General features: G+C 44.4%; 1 protein-coding gene across 11 annotated transcripts in view; it reads right to left on the minus strand.

Moving 5' to 3' along the window:
• The window catches only part of JCAD (junctional cadherin 5 associated), an 89386-nt gene that overhangs the window by 6112 nt on the left and 62872 nt on the right, over positions 1–20402 (minus strand). For 6 of the 11 annotated variants that reach the window (XM_034760163.1, XM_034760164.1, XM_034760166.1 and 3 more), the window contains 3 exons: positions 16836–17194; positions 4970–8712; positions 2805–3238 (listed from right to left, as the gene is read on the minus strand). In XM_034760163.1, the coding sequence (XP_034616054.1) occupies positions 3144–3238; positions 4970–8712; positions 16836–17134 (4137 nt within the window). In that variant the 5' untranslated portion in view covers positions 17135–17194 and the 3' untranslated portion in view covers positions 2805–3143. Of the gene's footprint in view, positions 1–2803; positions 3239–3800; positions 3905–4969; positions 8713–16835; positions 17195–18171; positions 18234–20402 lie in introns of those variants that run through there. The other 5 variants (XM_034760169.1, XM_034760170.1, XM_034760165.1 and 2 more) reach the window with 4 other exon arrangements.

Here is a 20402-nt window from a genome sequence, read left to right on the forward strand (position 1 = left end):
CCCATCAACTCCCAAGAGAGCTGCAAGTGCGCAGGCCTGCGAAAATCAGAGCACAGAATGGTGGAAGCTCCCCCAGATGGAACACTATTTATTCTCTGAAAAGTTACTCACACTTTCAGCCATCTGAACTGAAACCAAATGAATTAGGGCAAGATTCTGCCTGGTGCATGAAGAGGCAGCAAAAGGACTGGGTTGTGGCTGGACCCTCCAGGGAGAATTCTGGCTTTGTCATAGAGCTGGCAGGCAGGCTGGGGGAGTAGATGCTAGAGTAGTAGGTCTGCTACCCTGGGATGGTGCAGCATGTTCCCCCTCAGCACCCAGCCAGTGCAGTGCATGGGACTGTTTTACTCTGCCCACAGACAGCTAACAACCATGCAGGGCATTAACAGGGAACAGGCACTTCACTTCCCAGTGGAATCCTGGCTGGTCCCTGTCCAGAGCTTCTTCCACCCTCCCCATTGTAAATCTATGCAGGAATTGAACAGACTGTGGTCCTTGAGTTGTAGATTTGTAAATGTCCAAATTTTCATCGAATTTGGGTGCAGACTATCACTGTCTTGCTTTCTCCGCTTCTAGGAGCCTATTCATGCATGACAGAGACTGATGTGCCCAACAGGCTCTGAGCACACTCAACCAAATTCACGGTTGTGGGTGGGGTTACACCAGGGATGAAATGAGCTGGTTGAATGTTTTATTTCATGAGACAGGCTCATGTAATTTAAACCAGTTCGTACTATTGCCCTCCTGCTTACTACTTAGGAATACACTGCACTTCAATAGCCCTGTAGCGGGGTGGACACGGACACCTGCACCTAGAGGTTGAAAAAGCCCTGCAGAGGGCTGGGGCAGGGCAAGGTAAAACCCTGGCTGATTGGGGGAAGTGGCTGCAGCTGGGCCACACCTTAATCAGAGCCCAGATGGCCTGTATAAAGAGGCTGGGAGCCAGGAACTCAAGAGTCTCTCTCTGCCTTCAGAGAGAGAGAAGGGCCTGGCTGCAGTGGAGCAGGGCTGGGGAAAGGCTGAGGAGTTGGGGAGCTCCAGCCTGGATAGCCCCAGGCTGTGGTCTGGTAATAGGCCAAGGAGTACTGGGGGTTGTAGAGGGCAGCCCGGAGCTAGGGCATGGCAGCAGGTCCAAACCCAACCTTGCCGATGATGAGTGGCCTATACTGCAGTCTGCCCCAGAGAGTGGGAGCTAGATGGGAACTGGCAGTGGCCTTATCGTGAGGTGAGGTGGGGTTAGTGGGTTGGGGTTCCCCTGGGAGGGGAGACCTAGCATGTGTGGGTATTGCCAGGGGGCAGCACCCAGAGCAAGGGGCACCGGGGTCCTGGGAGGGACACGGGGCCAATGTAGAGGACAAGGTAGATCACTGCCCTGCAGAGGGTGCTCCTGAGGCTGGTGAGCTAATTCCCTGGATGACCAGCAGGAGGCGCCGCAGGGGTGAGTCCGGACGTCTACAAGCCCCTTCCACCAGATGGATCTCAAAGCACTCACCGACCTTAGGGAATAAAGCGAGATCCCCCTTGCTAGGTGGGTGACTAATTAGCACCAGCACTTCACGGAGGTTAAGCGACTTGGCCACAGTGGCATTTCCACAGCCGAACAGGGACATAAGCTCAAGTCTCCTGCTTTCCAGCCCTGGCTTTTAACTCTGACTTTTCTTCCTCACATCTGACAACAAAAATCCAAAAAGTCCCCCAGCCCACATCCCCTCAGTTAGATAGCTCATTAGCTTACTGTACAAGACACCTAATTAGCAAAACCAACATACTAAGGAGGAAATCCTTGTCCCACTTCAGTCACTGGTAAAACTCCCACCGACATCAATGAGACTGGTAACTTACCCAAATGCTTGCAGCCCAGTAATTACAATTGGCCCTAAAACCACTGTGTGGGGGTGGGGGCTGGGAGGGATGGAAAGGCGGGGATATGGGAGCACACTGGACAATGGAATAAAAGCTTGGAAAGGTAAAAGATTTCCATTTCAAGGTTCCAAGATAATTATTATAAACAGTTGGGAGGAATTGGTTTTTTTTTTTTTTTTTTTTGAATTGTGTGAAATACTTTTACAGTGTCCTTTGAAAGACAACGGCATTGGTTTATTCCCATTCGTTCAAAATACAGTGAAACCTGGCTTAAGTATGCACTCAAAAACCAAAATCAGCAGCTTAAGAAGTGATCTTTAATAGTGATGGAGCAGAAATGGACTCGTGTGTTTGGGAAGACATTAGGGTGGTCTCTTACAATGATAATTTGCATAATAAGGGGTTGTCTCTTGTACAGTGTTTCATTTTAACTCCAACTCCCTCATTTAAAAATAACTGGTGCGTTTGACAAGTTATTGTATAAAAATAGCAAAACAAGGCTTTGGATGAGAATCTCTGTTTGGTGACTCCTCTAGCCTCTGTGATTGACCTGGTCTGAAACTATGATAGACATCAGTCTTTTCCAGTCCACGCTGCATGGCACTTTGGCTCTTTTCTATAAAACTCTACTGGATACTTAGTGAGTCCTTACACCACCTCCCCATTCCAGTCTACCCTCTTACTAGACATACAGTAGAACCTCAGAGTTACAAACTGAGCGGTGAGCCACACCCCTCATTTGGAACCGGAAGTACACAATTAGGCAGCAACAGAGACGAAAAAAAAAAAAAAAAGGAAAAGTTTAAAAAAGGTTTGACAAGGTAAGGAAACTGTTTCTGTGCTTGTTTCATTTAAATTAAGATGGTTAAAAGCAGCATTCTTCTTCTGCATAGTAATGTTTCAAAGCTGTATTAAGTCAATGTTCAGTTGTAAACTTTTGAACGAACAACCAGAACATTTTGTTCAGAGTTGGGAACAACCTCCATTCCCGAGGTGTTTGTAACTCTGAGGTTGTACTGTAAGCCATCATGGGACTTGGGTGGTGTGGAATAGTAGAGAAGGCAAAGCGTGAAGCCTCTACAAAACTTAGTTTTATACTCCAGACTACACCTCAGAGGCCAAGACTTGAGATTTTTCAGTGTCACTTGTCTCCATATTTGGGCGTGAACAAGTTAGTGTTTTGAGGATGGGAGGATGCTGGTGGAGGCGATTCCTTCCCAACCCCTGAGCACTATGCCCTGTAGTATAAGACTTGATTAAGAGGAAATGAAGATCAAATTCTATCCAGTTGTGGGAAATGTTGTTACAGCTGCAAAGGAGCAAAATTCCTCTCTGTGCTCTGAGGTGGCATTGTCCCCACCAAGGAAGGCTGTACCTAGATGGGAACAAACTGTACAATTCAGCAATAGGGGTCAATTCAGCTCTGATTTACTCTGGCATAAACCAGGGCACTTAGATTGTAAGCTCTTTGGGACCGGGGCTTGGTTTTTTTGTTCTATGATTGGACAGTGCCTAGCACAATGGGGTCCTGGGAAACCACTGCGGCTCTGAGGCATTATAGTAATATAAATAAATCAATAAATCACAACGTCTGAATTGATACATCCCGGCAGCAGTGTACACTAGAAGGGCTCCTAGGGAGGCTCAGCTGCTGCTCTCCTGCCCAGCAGAAAATCTCAAGGGAGGAAGACACAGGAAACCACTATGAGGCACAGCAGGCCTGGCTAGTGCAGGGAAGTTGAATTTGCCTACACCGTGAGTCTGGAGTTTACAATATAGTTCAATGGGGAAGGAGAATCTGAGATGGAGGGGGCATGAACTGAAACAAAGACTAAGGCCTGAACGGTAGGAGCTGGGGGTGGGGGAGATTCTGATGCTTATCTAGAATTAGGGTGACCAGATGTCCCGATTTTATAGGGACAGTCGTGATTTTTGGGTCTTTATCTTATATAGGCTCCTATTACCCCGCACCCCCTGTCCCGATTTCTCACACTTGCTGTCTGGTCACCCTACTTAGAATTCATGCAGTTCACTCCTGGGTCTGGGGTGGGAACTAATAAAATCCCTTTAAAGTACGGTTAAGTTAATCTCCATCTCCCTACACTGGAGAATTTTACATAGAGTTATACTGACTGGGTTAAATAAAAAGTATTTGTGAATTTCAAGGTGGGTTTTCAGCTATTAGAGAGGAAGTGGGGAAAACAAAAAAACATTAGGTATTGGGTTATCAACCTGCCTACCAAGTACCATGCATTTATTCTTTCCAACCAATTTAAAGTCTCTGAACAGGTGGCATGCCTGACTTTATATAGAGCTATTGCTACACTTCTCAAGGGTACCCATTAATTTAATTAGCACCTCACTATGTTCAAAAGACCATATGTGAGAGTTGATCAATTCATAAGTTAACTTGGAGTTACTTAAGAAGCAGACAAGACTACCCTTGACCCAAGGAGCAGAGGACTCCAAAGCATATGCTGAAAGATTCAGCCTCATGTTTTCTCTGGGGATATCAGTTATCTGAAACATTTTGTATAATGTCTCATGAATATTATCTCGAATTTCTACCCTGAACATTTAACCCTTTCCCTGTGGCTTCAGATTAGAATATAGCAGGTTTATAAGTCTGTTTTTTATTTCTTCTCAGTCCTGATGTGGTGTGTTCCTATCTATTGACTATAGAATAGGACTAGAATTGACTGAGAATAAAAACCTGGATATTCATGGAAAGGGTGGGATCATAATGTATGAGTGCAAAACCAGGGCAGGTATTGTGAAATTTCACTTTATTTTTGACATATTCAGTCTTCTGAAACCGTTAGGTAATGGGGAAAGTCCTACAACTTTATGAATTAACTTCAGTAATCAGAACCCAAGTGGCTGCAATAACTTAGAGGATAATGCTCACTGCAAGAAAACTACAATTCTTTATTAACAACTAATCTGTTTATAGCCTATTAAATTACTATACTAGCAGCTGTAGTATGTGGCAGGAGGTAAACAGGAAGATTATTTCTTTTGAGGATACCACCGGGGGAGTAGATGTACGTTCCCTGTTAAAACAGAGCCCAACTGAATCACAGATAATGGTAAAACTGGGCCTTACCTAAACAAAAATCTCGGTCAGCCTTCTTCTTGCCTATTGTAGTTACGTGTCCATTTTCATCGAGAGAGATAATGCGCTTGGAAACAGCACCTGTGTGCACCATTTTGCGAGAGAGTTCATTACCGCTGAGTGGCGCATAGCTTCCTCTCTCCTCTTGTACCCTTGGTGGTTTCTCCTCATCTACTTCCTCCCCTGAATCTGCACTCTTGATACTCAGACGTCGCATACGGGAAACTGAGTCAACCTCTTTCATTCTCACCAAACGATCCATGACTGTTCGGCTAGGGGGAGAGGCAAGTTTGCCTTGTAAGGTCTCAATCACCTTTGAGGTGCTTCTAACTCTCTTTTCCGAGCTTGGAATGATCACGTTTCTTTCAGCAATTTGATGCGTAACAGACTTGCAAGGCAGGTCTGGATCCTCATCTTGCCTGTTGAGACCCGCACGCTGTTCAAAACCTCGCTCAGTTACCAGAGTTTTAGAGCTGGCTTCTAGGTCAGTGCTCTGGTATTCACCAGCCCAAAATGGGAAGTCTCTCTCGCCCACAAAGAGAGAACTTTCTGTCCAGCCACACTTTCGTCTGCCCTCATAAGAGCTGTCTTTTGTTTCTACTTTGTCACGTACTGTTCCCCCTACTGGTAATTCAGGATCCTGGACACTATTTGCAGGGCTGGTGTATTGGTGGAGGCCAGTTCTGTCCCCAGGAATTAGAGACTCCACTGCTACCTCTATACCCAGAATCCTTGCAGCTCTTGCCTGCAGTGACTCATTTGGGGGGATCTCCATTGCATTTGCATTAGAAGAAAAATCAGAGTTGTTAGCACCTGGTTCAGGGTCAATATCCAGTCCCACAGACCTCAAATCTGGCTCAGAATGACCTTGATTTCTATTAGTTAAAGACAATCTTACTATAGATCCTCTCTCTAAAAGTTTATCACTCCTGGGAGTTGCGCTTTTGTTCTGTTTTACAAAATCTAACATATTAGCTATGTAATTTCTATCTTCTTTTGTCTCCTTTAAGTCCGCATGACTGAATGGATTACTCTGATTTGCATTACTTGGACTACTGGACAAAACTCTATTGACTGGGCCTGAACTTGCTCGCTGTTTGTTTGTTCTGTTCTTGGCTTCCTGGTTTCTTGTTTCTGTTATCACACTTCCATCTGCTGGCTTGATTAAACTACCGCGCTCTTTTGCATTCAAGGAGCTTTGTGATCCAACACAGATATGTGGATCATCAGACTTAAGGTCTGTACTCCAACTTTCAGACTTACTTTTAACTCTTCCTTGTTTAAATATAGGAACTTCTGGTACCACAGTTTTTAGCTGCTTACAAGGCCTGAGTTCCTGGGTTGATTCATCAGTTCTGGAGGTCCCTATCTTTGTAGGAACACAGCCCTGCTTTGCTCCCTCACTCTCCATGCCATCTTCACTACTAGTGCTTTCTTCCTGTTCTTGGAGCTCTTTGTTAAAACTTTCTAACTCACTTATTGCATCCCAGGGACGGCGACCAACAGGTTTCAAAAGAAACTGACCAAATAGTTCTTTACCCTTGCAGGGAGCACTTGCTTCACCCTTGACCACATCACCCCTGGGAATTGTGCCAGTTTCCCTTTCCTGGGTGGGCATGGCTGTGCAGGACCCATAAGGCTGGCTCTGGTATGCCTTTGGTGAATGTACCTGAATTACGGAGGTGGCAGTCCTTGAAAATGCACTATTGCTGGATGGATTGAGGTTCATCTGACCTTTCATATTGTATGTATTCTGCCTACATTTTCTGTCATCGGGGGATAAACCTGCCTCTTCTGACCCAACCAAAGATGCTGTACAGGCTAAGAATTTTGGAGCCATCAGTTTATTATTTGGTTCACCAGGTTTTATACCATGGAAAAATTGTGAGCTTTTAGGGTCTTCAGTGAAACAGGTCTGTGTTTGCTGGTCTTTGTACTGATCACCTGGCCAAGAGCCAGAGTATTTGAGTTCCCTGTGTTTTGTAGGCTGAGTAAATCTGAGGTCATTCATTTGTTTGAACTCCTCTGGTTTCCATAGCTCTTGTTTTTGTAACTCAGTTTTATTGGTCATGTTTCCTGTGAGAGCTTGTAACTCCAAGTCGGTGGAAGACATACTTAAAAGACTTTGTTCTTGCAAAGCTCCACTGTTATCAAATTCATTCGTCTTATCGGGGCTCTGTGTTAAGTTATTGTTCCTATCAGTATCTGGCAGACCTGATTCAGATTTAACTGGGATGGACACCAAACAAAATATAGTTTCATTCATTTTTTTCTTTGAACTCTTTTTGCTCTGCATCCCAGTTCCAGGTTCAAACTTTTTTACTCTAGTAACAGTCTCACAGGTGCTATCCATATGTGGGTTTCTTACAGAAAGATTGCCCTTTGTGTACTCCTGATTAGTTTCATTTTCAGGGGGGTGATTATCTGTGTCACCACTGTCTCTTTGGTCAGGCAGGGCCCAGTTTTCCTGATGTCCGTTGGATGCTGCCAACCACCTGTTGCAATGCGTGGTGCTGTCAGGAGTTCTCTCACCCTTTACAGTATTTAGTAAGTTTGATGGATCCAAAAAGGCACTATTGTATTGTAGTTCGATAGTTCTCTCCTGCAAAGCAGTAGGATTGGTCCTACATGTATTTTCAGTGTGTTTAGTGTTGTTCTGGAGGCTCTCGGGATGTGCTATTTTAATATGCCGTATTCGAGGATCATCAAAAGGAATATACTGAATGGAATTCAGGTAGTCATCAGTGTGCCTGGAATGGCTTTGTTTTTCATGAGGAAGGTGGTCATCTTTGCAGTGTTCACCCCCAGTTTCCAATGTGCTAGTGGAGGGTCGATGGTTGCTGAGGGTCCTCTCTACTGAATGCCGCTGACCATTGTCAAAGCACAAGTCATAGTTAGGCACTTCATTGAGGGAATGCTGATTCACACTTGGCTGAGGTGGGGACTTGTAAGATGGAGGTGGTATATAGACAGGGGGCTCTAAACCAGAGTCTGGAATGTAAGCATCTTGCTTCGGCTCATTACCTTTGGCTAAATATGAAACGGGCTCATCTATTTGCTGGTGGTCCTGAAAGCCACTGGTTTCTACAGGTGCCCTCATCTGTCGGTGCAGTTCATAGGAAGGAGGTTTAAGGGGTCTGCCATACTTGGGCTTGGCCAGAAGAAGAAGGTGGCTTCCTGTTTCCCTGGGTTTTGTGAATTCTAAAGGCTGTCTGTTTTGGGGACCAGAGGATGCTTTAGTTCCACTTAGGAAATGATGATTATTCACCAGGGAGGGTATTTCCACACACTTCAGGGTCTCTGGTGAAAGAACTCTTGGCAATGATTGTGATTTCCCTTTGTTATGGGAGCTAAGTACACTGTCTCCCAGGCTCAATGAGTACAGATCTTGAAGCAGTTTCTCTCTATCACCATCAGACATTTGTCTTCCTAATTTTTTAGGTTGTTTCCAGCTTTCTGTTCTTAAACTTTGCCATTTGTAATCACCAGGCACTTTCCAGGTCTCCTGCAAGCCACTTCTTGTCACACTCTCTGTTCCTGCTCCTACCTCCAGCTGACTTTCTTTAGCATGTCTGTACACCTCATGGGGTGGTGCCAATCCTCTCATTTCAGAGTCTCCTTTGTCAGTGTAACCCAGTAATACGCTAAAGTCTTGTCCTCTTCTTCTCCAGTAGGCCAGATCTTTATCAGTCTTGGGCCCCGAAGACCATGCTAACAGATGTCTGTCATAAAACCTGCAAAAGAAATGCAGTGTCACAGGCAAGCTATAAAAATGCATTCTCTTTCCTTTATGGGGAATTTTATTAGAGGGTCAAATGCTAAATTATGCCAATAGGGTTTCCACTCACAGTTACTATAATTTATTCACAACCCCAGGACATTAAAATCCTCTTAGTAATTAACATACACATTTTCTCACAAGCAAGGAAGGTGGCTAAGCTATATACACATGCATGTTAGCATGGCATTTTTTTGATTGGTATGCATAGCTGTTAGAAAACAATTTACACAATGTTGTATGCTGTGCAGATATGTAGAGTCCTATTGAATATATACTATAAAAAGTGAATTGACTATGCTAAACAAGGCTTTGAACCCTAATTTCTGCTCTTACATCAAAACCTATTGACTTCATCAGGGTTGTACAGGGGTAGCCAAGCATAATAGAATGACTCTAGATTTAAAAAGAGAACGCAGTAGGGGGAGTTTCTTAACATAAATTTCTGTAAGAAACAGGATTTTGCATTACAGCACAAGGGTTGAAAGAGAAGATGGTTCTGGTTAATTTGATCTTTTGCATTTGTATTAAGGAGTAAGTCTCTCTAGATGTTTCAAATATATCACCATTGTGGTATGAATCATTTTATGTGAATATAGTTCTAATGAGATTTTAACTATCAGGTTAATTTTTGTGTGTAACCTTTTAAATTTGTTTCTAGCAAAACATCATCACTGAAACATGAAAAAGGAAGGATAAAACAAAACATTTTAGTTATAGAACTTCAGATTTCTGAATTAAATCCAGCAGACAATATCAGATTCTTCCCATGTTTCGAGACATGGTGTGAAATACTTTACATACTATTCCAAAGGAAACTGGATGGCTTTCTGCATTAAAAGTTTATCTTTTAGTTATACTGTGGTTCTGCTGTTCTTGTAAATAAGGTGTCCAAAAATCTAACTGCCATTATTTTACTATGTAACTGCCACCAGCATAACACAAGAGAGAAAAATCAAAATTGACATAAATAGGACAAGAATGTAGCTGGAACCCAAGAAATTCCTTCCTCTTCCCCCACCCTGATATGTACAGTCTGCTCTTGGTTTCTGCCAAAAAACTAATAATCTTCTCACAAAAAAGGTTTAAATAGATAATAAAATTCAGAATTCCTAATGAAAATGTAGCAATCCACCTTCAAGAACACTCTTCAATAATTTTCTTTTACGTATGCAAACTTTATCCTATCAAGCAAAATGTCTAAAACAAATTAGGATAAAGACTATTTTTGTTTTAAGTCTGATGGATTAAAACTCATCGTCTGAACAAAAAGTTCCCCATATAAAATACAATTTGCTATCTGGATCCTGGTCAATATTAAAAGCCTGTATTAATCCAGGGGCTATAATGGGACATCTCCTATATTGGAAATTTTACCACAGTTAGAGTGGTTTTCACCCTATCTTTCAGAATGAGGGAGTCTGCAGCTGACTGTATGCTGTCAGCCTTTGGAGATTACCAAGGCCACCTCTGCTACCTTTGTTTTCTTATAATGCTGTTGTGTGGCTATTGACTGGAGAGACTGTGAGTGACTGGGTCTAGGGAACAGACAAGCTAGGCATTGTTCTGTGCAAGATCTGATAAATGATATAAAATATATGGAGAGACCAATCGTACTAAACTATCCAAACACACCAAGTACAAAATCACAAGCAGTATTTATTCAAGACTATATAACATCAAAACCACTGGAGGGTCTTCTAGGCAGTAAATCAACACTGAGGTTTAGTGATCACTGTTATTGATGATGGATCAGTGAAATGCCCTGGCTATACGAAAGTAGTGTTTGTGAATAATGATTGGGAAAGTGTTACCTAGATTTCTAGTGGGAATCCACCAGAAAACAAAAGAAGAGTCAGCCTTCAATGTACAAAATTATGTGAATGTTTCCCTAGTCATAATGCATGCCTCAGAGGAGAGAAAATCCTGCCTCATTAATAGCCAGAAGGTAACCACATTTTTTTTTAACAGAAGTTGTTTAAACAATATTTTGTAGTTATAGTAACTAATGAAGTTCTAAACATGATGTAAAACACCATACTGAAGATCTAAATTATGTCATCATAGCAACTAGAATGCAGAAAGCATGTTTAAAGAAAGGTAATGTTAGGGCTTTTCTAAACCTTGTAACTTATGTATATTAATGAGACAGAACATTATTCAGTTTATATCATGTGACTCATAGCAATTAGAGTCAGGAATGAGGGTAGTAGGGGTGTAGTATGGGGGAAAAAAATTAAACTACTGGATTGAAATGTTCATATTGTTATTTTGGGTAGAAGATAGAAATTTTAAAATCTTTCTCTCCGCCAACGCCCCTGCCAATTTCTCTTGTTAGAAGAAAATAGTAGTACTGTAATAGAAAAGAAGGCCTATGACCCTACTTTGAGTGAAACTTGAGGTGATTTCAGAAGCAGTACCACATCTACCATGACAAGTAATAGCCTTGCACTAGTTCACAGACTAGTATCCAGGATACTGTGGCCACATCCACAGCTGAGAATATAACTGAACAGTTATCATGGAGAGAATGAATAAGAGGTACCTGTTGTGAAAATTTTTGATATCTGGTAACATCACCGCTTACTGTGCAATTCTGCCCTACACTACTTGCAATATAACTGGTGATACTAAAGCAAAAAAGCTATACAATACACCTGCCCTCTGTCAAATCAGCCCTGCTTACCGGGTCTTCAGTTGGGTGTCCAATCACTGAGGCACCAAAAACCACCAGACATTTTTGAAAATGTAGGCCACTATATTTAACAGGATAAATCAGTAATAAGGAAAGCTTGTTAGCCAATCCATTAAGAGCTGGAGAGTAGGGTCAGATTTTATTCTCCACTCTGCCAGTAGCTTGCAGGGTGGCCTGGTTCGAACCACTTAACCTCCCTGTGGCTCAGTTTCCTCATTTGTAAATTTGCACTAATACCCAGCTTTGTAAAGCACTTTGAGATCTTTGGCTAGAGGTGCTGTGCAAGTTCTAAATATACCTTATTCAGGACCCAATCCTGCAAACACGTACTCCCTGGTGCTCTAGTGCTTAGTCCCATAAGCATGGGGGGATCCAGGGGCGTATCATGTTGGATGGTGTTTACAGGATCATGACCTATGTGGTAAAAACTCTTTTCTAATACAGCTGTTCCTATAGCTCAGGCGATCTCACACTGGGTGTCGGGACCCCTCCAGGAGTCGTGAGATTCTTACATGGGGGGTCGTGAGCTGTCAGCCTCCACCCCAAACCCCGCTTTGCTTCCCACATTTATAATGGTGTTAAATACATTAAAAATACTTTTAAATATATAAGGGGAGGTCACACACAGAGGCTTGCTATGTGAAAGGGGTCACCAGCACAGAAGTTCGAGAATGACTGCTATAGTTAGTACACGTGTGCTGTCATGCCCATTTGCTATCTCTCTATTTTAAAAAACACACATTGGAAATATTCTGGATCAGAGTTTCTTTGATTACTTCCCTAGATGTGGTGTGAATTAGTTCTATCTGAAATTACACTGATGACAAACTTTTAAACACAATTTTGGAAATTTTTAAACAAAAGAGCAACTGTAGTAGTATTTGAACTCAGTGCCTTTGCCAACACTATCCACTAGGCTGCACAGTCTCTGGTCATCACCCATCAGAATTTACAAGTGTGACTTGGTTACACTAATAACAATCACTGTAGTATCTGGTGTTCAAAACACTGTATGTCCATTAGTCCTCAACACACCCTATGAACAATATTTTCATGGAGGAGGCCACAGGGCTTTAAATTCACCCCACAACTGTAGGAATTATGTAGTTTTGTACAGATCTCCATAATCTACTATATCCCAGATTGGGGGCAATTCTGCTAATCACTAATCAGCAGAAATCCTAGAAATCTGTTCTCTGCGGAAAAACACAGAATCTTTAGTTTGTATATTTTGTGAAAAAATAAAAACATATATCAATCATTAATTAAACTTTACTGAAAATCCCAGTATCTCTGAAAGTATCGTGCGGGGCTGCCTGCCCGACCCCAGCTGCCTTGGAAAACTAAAGTTCAGCATTTCCTTCTAATTGTGGAAAAACATGGATTTTTAAGTTGTTTTAAATCAGAGAATTTAGTTTTTAATCACGGAAAACTAGAATCCCTGCCAGTGGCATAGCTAGGATAGGAAAATTGGGTATGCGCCCAAGTGTGTGGGCAATGACAGGGGGAGGGTGCAGGGGAAGGAGGAGGAGGAGGGATGGAGAGCCCGCCTTCCCCCACGCCCTCAAGCTGGCCCTTACCACTCAGTGAGCACCAGAAGATGAGACCGCCCAGAGCACACAGGCTGAGAGGCGTGTCCATGGAGTGGATGGGGTTAGACCTCCGCGCACCCCTCTCGCCCCCGGCTCGGTGTCTATCTGCCTGGGTTCCTTTCCAGCCGGTGCCATATGCTGCTGCCCCAGTCTCCGGCCCCAGCACTAGCTCTGCCCAGACCCACCCCTACTAGGCACACCCCCCGCTTGGGACAACTCACCCCCTCCCAGCCTGTGGATTTGGGGGGCTCTGGCCCCGATTTGGGTGGGCCTGGATGTAAATGGGTGAGCTGCGGCCCACCCAGGCCCACCCAAGGCTATGACCCTGATCCATGCTCAGGAGGAAAGAAGCAGCTTCCAAGCCTCACCACTATTGCTTCTACATCCACTGGTCCAATTGGTTAGGGAGGAACAACCATGTGACCTTAGTTCTACTGTTCATTGCTGAAAATCAGGATGGGGAGAAGAGCTTCAAACCACCAGCTCCCCAGGAAAAGAGCAGTGGAAGCTCCCTAAAAGTGGAGGGCCACCGGTGCCCGAACCATGGTCCCACCCTTGCACCACCCCTTCTCCCAAGGCCCTGCATCTGTGCTACCTCTTCCCCCCCAAAGACCCCACCCCCGCTCACTACTCTCTGGCACCTTGCCCCTCCCCCCCGTTGCTCATCCTTACGGCCAGTAAAAAGTGGGGCCATGGCCCCCAGCCCCAGGAGGAAACCCACTGCATAACGGAGGCTTCTGGCTCCACCCCATCTCAGTTTTTCAGCCAGTGAAGCCAGCTGCTGCAGTCTGGGAGAGGAAAGGGTCATCTTTCCTTAACATTGTTTTAGGGCTCAAGGGAGGGAGTGCAAAGCATAGGCCCTGAAGGGGGTGGTGCGAAGCACGAGTAAGAGGAGCAAAGGCCTCATACGGGGGTGCAGAATAGAGGGCACACACACAAAAAAAAATCATTTCCAAAGCGGGAGATGGAGAAACAACCAGACACAAGAGAAGGCCGTTGCTTAATGACAGGATGGGGACTGTTTGAGTTTCCATCAGCAGCCAACCTAATTAGCTACCAATGTTAATTAGATCAGTAGCTGAAAGAAAAATAAACTCTGCCCTCTAGAGGTGTTTGAGTGTCCCCATTTGGAAGAGAGAGTGTCTGCAAGATCATCCCCGCAACAAGTGATTGCCGCACAAGCTCTAATATTTCTCTCTGGATGCAAGAGAAATACATTGCAAGACAGAAAACATGGGAGTTTAAACAAAATGCGTTCCATAGACAATAACTGCTGGTGCTTGTAAGATTTCCTAGTAGGGCTGCTGTGTAGTAGGACTCGCTACATATAAAAAGAGAGGTACCTATTTTAATGTAAGGGCCACAACTACGGCAGTTCAGGCCCAATATTTGGGTCCCTATTTTAAGGGGCAAAAGGGAGCTCATTTTTAAAAATAAGATTTAATATTAAAACTACAGGGTAAGCAGAGACGTTCTACTCCATTATTTCCCATTTCATAAGAGGTTAGGGAGGGACACACTGAGTGGACACCCAGTCCTGTTTTTTAACTCTACTCTTTTTAAAAGCTACCACAGCCAGTATGCCATATTTTCCCCATCCACACTAGCATTAAAAGACATCCCCCCTACATCTTGGCTATGACAGACAAGCAAGCTAGTATTTCCTTGTAATGTTGATGTGCCCGTAATGTACCCAGCTCCAAGTCCAACCATAGTTCTCCCTTCCACCTTCCATATGCTCTGTCCTTGTTTGCCATTTTTCCATCTCTAGTAGTATATTACTTTGCTGCTGCTGACTAGTCTCTCCCCCTCCAACGGAGGGAAAGCCTGCTCTTAAAAGAACCTCTTCCACTGGCTCCCCAGCCTCATTCTTTAAAGATTGGTCCCTTTTGGGGGGGGGGGGCAAACGAGCTTGGAACCACACCTAGACCAGAGATCTTTTTGAGCTCCCCGGCTGCCTTACTGCTGCTGCACAGCTGTTGAATTTGCTCCTTTCAGTAATTCCAGCTGGGAAGAAAGAACACTTCTGTGCCCAGATCAACGGCTTACAGGTGACCTGCCAGGGGAGGAGATGTGGAGGAGAGAGGAGAAAAGCCTGGCAGCCCGGGGATGCAGCACTGATGTGCTTCTGAAGGCAGCACAGGTGACTTAGGCCAGCACTGGAGGAGAACGTCCCAAGACAAGATCCCCTTTGCTCACCCAGGACCTTAACACTTTCCAAACCCTTTGGACAGAGGAAGGTGGGGAGGAAACTGATCCTCTTTTTCTGATAACCACACAGTTTATTTTGCCATGCTTTAAATACCTTCCCAGCCTCTCTTCTTTGCTCCTTTTTAGCATACAAGCGGCTGCAAAAACTTGACCACTCCATACGCGTTCTAGACAGAGTCCTTCCTGTCCATTTTATTCCAGTTCAAAAGTGCACACACTGTACACGACGGGAGGTGCAGTGGTGCAAGCACATTTTATGAAGTGGTGACAAGAGCTTCCACTGAGTTTGAGCTGCTTTAACAAGAACTTACTGACACCTTCTCATATTTACTCCATGAGAGCTGCCTAAAAATAAAGATTGTGACCCTCTTTGGTGAGGGAACTCCCCCAGAAGTAGCTGAATTCAGCTGGATACCCACCAGAGATCGACACACACAAGAGAAATAAGGAGCTGGGTTCTGTTTTACAACTATTCATTTTCATAAGCAAAATCTTGTGTGTTTTTCCTTTGAAACCCCTTCATTGAACATCCCATTTTAAACATTAAGAATTGCAAAGTTTCATTTGAACAGTTTGCCAGCCCTGGAGACTGGTGTCCTAATTGTCCTCAGAACAGGTGCACATGGGTGTTTTCCTGCCAATGTGACTCAGCCTAGAGCTGGAGAGCTCAATTCTCAGATTAGAGGGTAATTCAGTATAAAGCCTCCTCAAACTGCAGTCATTCTACTGAGACAGCCACCAAAGGAACTAATTACAAGCTTTATGTACTCATGTGCTCCGTAGGGGCACCTGAGTCCCATCAAGAGCACAGGGTGGGCAGTAGAGTTTTCCCATACTGCACCATGTTCCTAGGGCTAGAATGTCGACACTGAGGAGTTCCTAGGCACTTTGGGATATGTTTGACTCAGGTCAGTGCATTGCAGTGTGCACTACAGATCCCTGGGTTCAAGCACAGGTCAGAAAATTATTAACCTAGGGTTAAAATGCCCAGGGTTCCTGATACAGGTCAGCTAACTTGAGTCCCACTAACCCTAGCTTTACACTGTAGACATAGGATATGTTTACACAGCAACTAGACACCCGAGGTTGGCCCAGGCCAGCTGACTCAGGCTTGCGGAGCTGTTTCGTTGCTGTGTAGGGTGGCAGGGTCCCAGAGCTCAGGCTCCAGCCCTAGCCCAGAAGTCTACACAGCAATAAAACAGCCCCGCAGCCTGAGCCCCATGACCCAGAGTCAGCTGGCACAGGCCAGCCGTGGGTGTTGAGTTACTGTGCAGACATATCCTATGTGACCTGAGCTTCTCCTTCCCACCAGTAAGACCTTTTGTAAGGGGTGTTACTGATTCATTAAACTGCCCCCTCCCCTTCTCTCTGCTATTTTGATAAAGACTACACGCTACAAAAAGGTGTGTTAATGTTAGTGTGCTGCATGTAATATTTCAGTGCATTGCCAGGCACGGAAGCAAAGAAATGCTCACTTATCACAGGTAGAGGGTAAGTGGGGCTGAAGTCATGCTCAGTTGTCTGCCAGAATGAAAGGGAAGAGAGGAGAAAGCCAAGCCATGGCGTGACACAGACACTTACCCCCCTTCTGAAGTATGAAATGTGGACAAACCCCGGAGGTCTGGGTGGTAACCAGGACCAGCATGCCTCCCTTGGCTCCCATGACTGCCTTCACTGCTGCTCAAGTTGCCTTTTGCCAGTGGTTTCTTGTTGTAAATGTAGGCTCCAGAGTCTGTCTCAAACCCATTCAGCGTTCCCCGACTAGTTCTATTCTCTGTAATCTCAGGCTGGTATCCATCATTTCTGTTCTCGTATGAAGCAGAGGGATCTTTGGACAATTTGTATCCATGAGAAATCAGGAGGTCCTCCACACTGAACATGTTGTGCTGGTTTCACTCACTGCTGTGCCACGAGAAAGCTCTCTCCAGCAGAATCCATCACTGAAAGAGGGAACAGAAGGCTGCTCTAATAAGGAAAGACAACTTAACTCAATCTGCAGGCTACTGGATGCAGAGTTTCATTCTCTCGCCTCAACATAATAAAATACATAAGACTGAAGCGCATGCAGATGCTGATGAATCATGTGTTGACCTTCCCTAGATAATATACCTAAATTTGTTCAGCCAGGGAACAGATGCAGAGCTGCTGCTGCTGCGTCAGTCCATTTGAGTGAAGAATTTGGTGATGATTGCAGCTTTCAGATTTTGATAAAGCCTTGGGAAGCTTTGCACTGGAGATAAGCAAACCCTTGAGAAAGGCATTTTCTCCAAAAATGGTTTTTACTCTGATCAGGTGGAGCTGTGCTTTATGCTGGGAGGGGGGTTAGATTGCAGGGCAGCACAGCCTCCTCCTGGAGCCCTGCAAATTCTATCAAAATTAGCTGGTGAACAAGCACAAAAATAATGCATAGCAACAAGAAAAGAGAAAAAGTTTATTATGTTAGCCCATAAAGGCACTGCTGACGTCCTGCTGTGCCCCCAATTAGACTCCCTTGTTTACAGTCTTTAAAGGTTGCTTTTCAGGGAAAGTTCTTTATTGCCTAGGTGGGCCTGCTGAAATCTGTAATCAGCTAATAGGTGTAGTACAAATCAAAGAAGCCAAGAAAACTGCATTTGAAGCCATGTGTGTTGTTGCACAATGATTTCCAAAGCAAATGGAATCAATCCAAAGTTAAGATTTTTCCTCCTATCTGCCAGCCCTACAGACTCAGCCTGAGTTCTTTGCTGATTGCACATTGTTATTAGTAATAGGTTCTGCAGATCAAATTAGTTGATCTGTAACAGTTTCTCTTGGCTAGCTCACCCTTGTAACCTACTGTCTATTCTACTCTTCTAGCTTGTTATATTTATGGGGTACCAAGTCTTCAAAGGTTTGGAACTTGGTAAACACTTCTGTAGATGAATAGATTCCAGTGCACCATCTCTTAGCTGTGCTGTTCTGCCACATCACTGAAGTGGGTGGATGAGACTTGAAATACGCCTAGGGAGCAAAAACATTGAGTAAGACACTCAACAGGACACTTGATAGGGGGCTTGTATAACATGCTCAGTGTTATATGTCCCCAGTAGTGGCACGTCTGAATAAAGAATAAGAACCTACTATTTCTAGAAGCTAATGAAGTTTCTCTTTCAGCTGAAGTGCTAGAGGCCAGTGCTTTGGTGCATGAACTCCTGGGTTCTGTCACCAAGGCTGATCTTTACAAAGAGTCTCTACTCTGTGCTAAAGAAGGCACTTCATTCACTGTTATCAATATGAGGCACTTTATATGGAGTAGGCACTAAAGGGGGACTTGACATATTTACTTGGTGTGTTCCAGAAGTCAGTTTTCAGCACAGAACCAAACTTTAAACTGTGCCTGCGCAGACCATGTAATTGTTACTTAAGGGTTTGAAAGTAACTCCTTTCTAAACCGGTTTAGAATCTACACCAGTCTCTGCATAGAGCCTAAAGAATCTGTCCCCTGTCCCCTCTATATGTGGTATTGTACACTTTAAAGAAATAAAACACTTCCCAGTAACATTTGTGGAGTGGTGGTTTTTTGTTTGTTTGGTTGGTTGGTTTTTTTGGGGCCAAAACAGGACTCCTCAAACCTACTAAAAGCTACACTGTACTAGAAGAGTAGAATGATCAGCAGATAGTCACAGGGATAAAAAAGCCAGCCAAGAGGTACTAGTCAAATTAATGGAAGAAAGGAGTGGAATCCCTTTCTTTAAAGGAAAAGATGGTTTTGTTGTTTATTTTTAAACACTTCAATAACAGGAGGTGGGGCCAGATCAGGTCAACTCAAATGATTTCTCTATTCCTAATTGTTTCTAGAACACAAAGACCTGGACTTGTGAGAGGAGGTAAAAATCACAGAAGACAGAACAGCTGGCTGCTAGAGCTATTCAACCTCTAAAGAGAAAAAGATCCACTGTGACTGCATAAACAATAGAATGCCCACTGGACAGCGCACAGGTGCAAGGAAGAAATGTGCTTTTCCTGTTATTATTGCTTGGGGGTCAATATTAACCCTTTCTCTCCTACTGCTGTGGATAGTGGCCAAGTGAAAACAATATTTGTCAGGGGCTGAAGGAGGCAATATGCAGAGAGAGAAACAGGCAATTTAGAAATAGACAAAACCTTTGGACCATGGGTCTTATTCTGCTCTCACTTAAAATACTGAGAGTCACGAGTAACTTCAGTGAAATCAGTGGAGTTACACCTTGGGAAAAACCCAGTTGTAGCTGGCGCCCAAAATAACCCCTCAAGGTTAATCATATTTGAAAATAAAAAACTGGGGTAGCGTTGGGGAGGTGTTACAGGAAAGTCCTTTGGTGGGGATATGGGGAAGTGAGGCAGGGGAGAGAAGGGGGATGCCCTCTTCCACATCAGTGCCCTGCTCTTCAGAGTGAAAAACGGAGACACTTCACCATAAAGGGCAGGGTGGGTGAACACAGTTCTCTCCTCATCACAACCTCTCTCCCTTCCTCCCTCCCCTCCTTCCCTCCTAGATAGCTCTACCCTATCATCTCCCTGCTGTCTCCCCATTCCCACACTCACCACTAAGTCACCCCCATCCTCATTCACTAAAGGATTTAATTGCCTCCTGAACTCAACTCTGTAACTCAGCACATCCTACTCCTAGCTCAGAACCTCCCCAAGCCTCCCCAGCTTCCTCCAACCCAACCAGTGCAGACCCTGCCCCCCACGACGGTTGCCACCTCTGAAGTACAAAAAACCAGGACAACTGGGATGATTTTGAGAGCCCATAAAATTTGACAGCTGGCTGTGTGTATTGAGCATTTCCCAGGACAGCTACTTCAGAAAAAGAGACGATCCTGGGAAAATGTGGACAGGTGGCAACCCTACCCTCATATCTATCCAAAAGCCCTTCCACTGCTTACCTAACCTCTCCACATCTCAGAACCAGCCCTTCAGCTCTGAAACCTTCCCTCTCCCCCATCCATCTCTCTCTCTCTCTCTCTCACACACACACACGTCAGAAAACTCCTCTGCAAGCACAGAACCTGCCTCCCTCCTACCAGACATCCACCAACAACTAACTCAGAACTACGCTAAACCCACCTGCCCACCCACATGTACACTGCTGGTCCTGGAGAAGTAGAAGCAGCAGGGAAGGACTGTGGCTGCAGGTAGCCCTATACT

Source organism: Trachemys scripta, chromosome 2 (assembly GCF_013100865.1).
Source record: "Trachemys scripta elegans isolate TJP31775 chromosome 2, CAS_Tse_1.0, whole genome shotgun sequence".
Taxonomy (NCBI): domain Eukaryota; kingdom Metazoa; phylum Chordata; order Testudines; family Emydidae; genus Trachemys; species Trachemys scripta.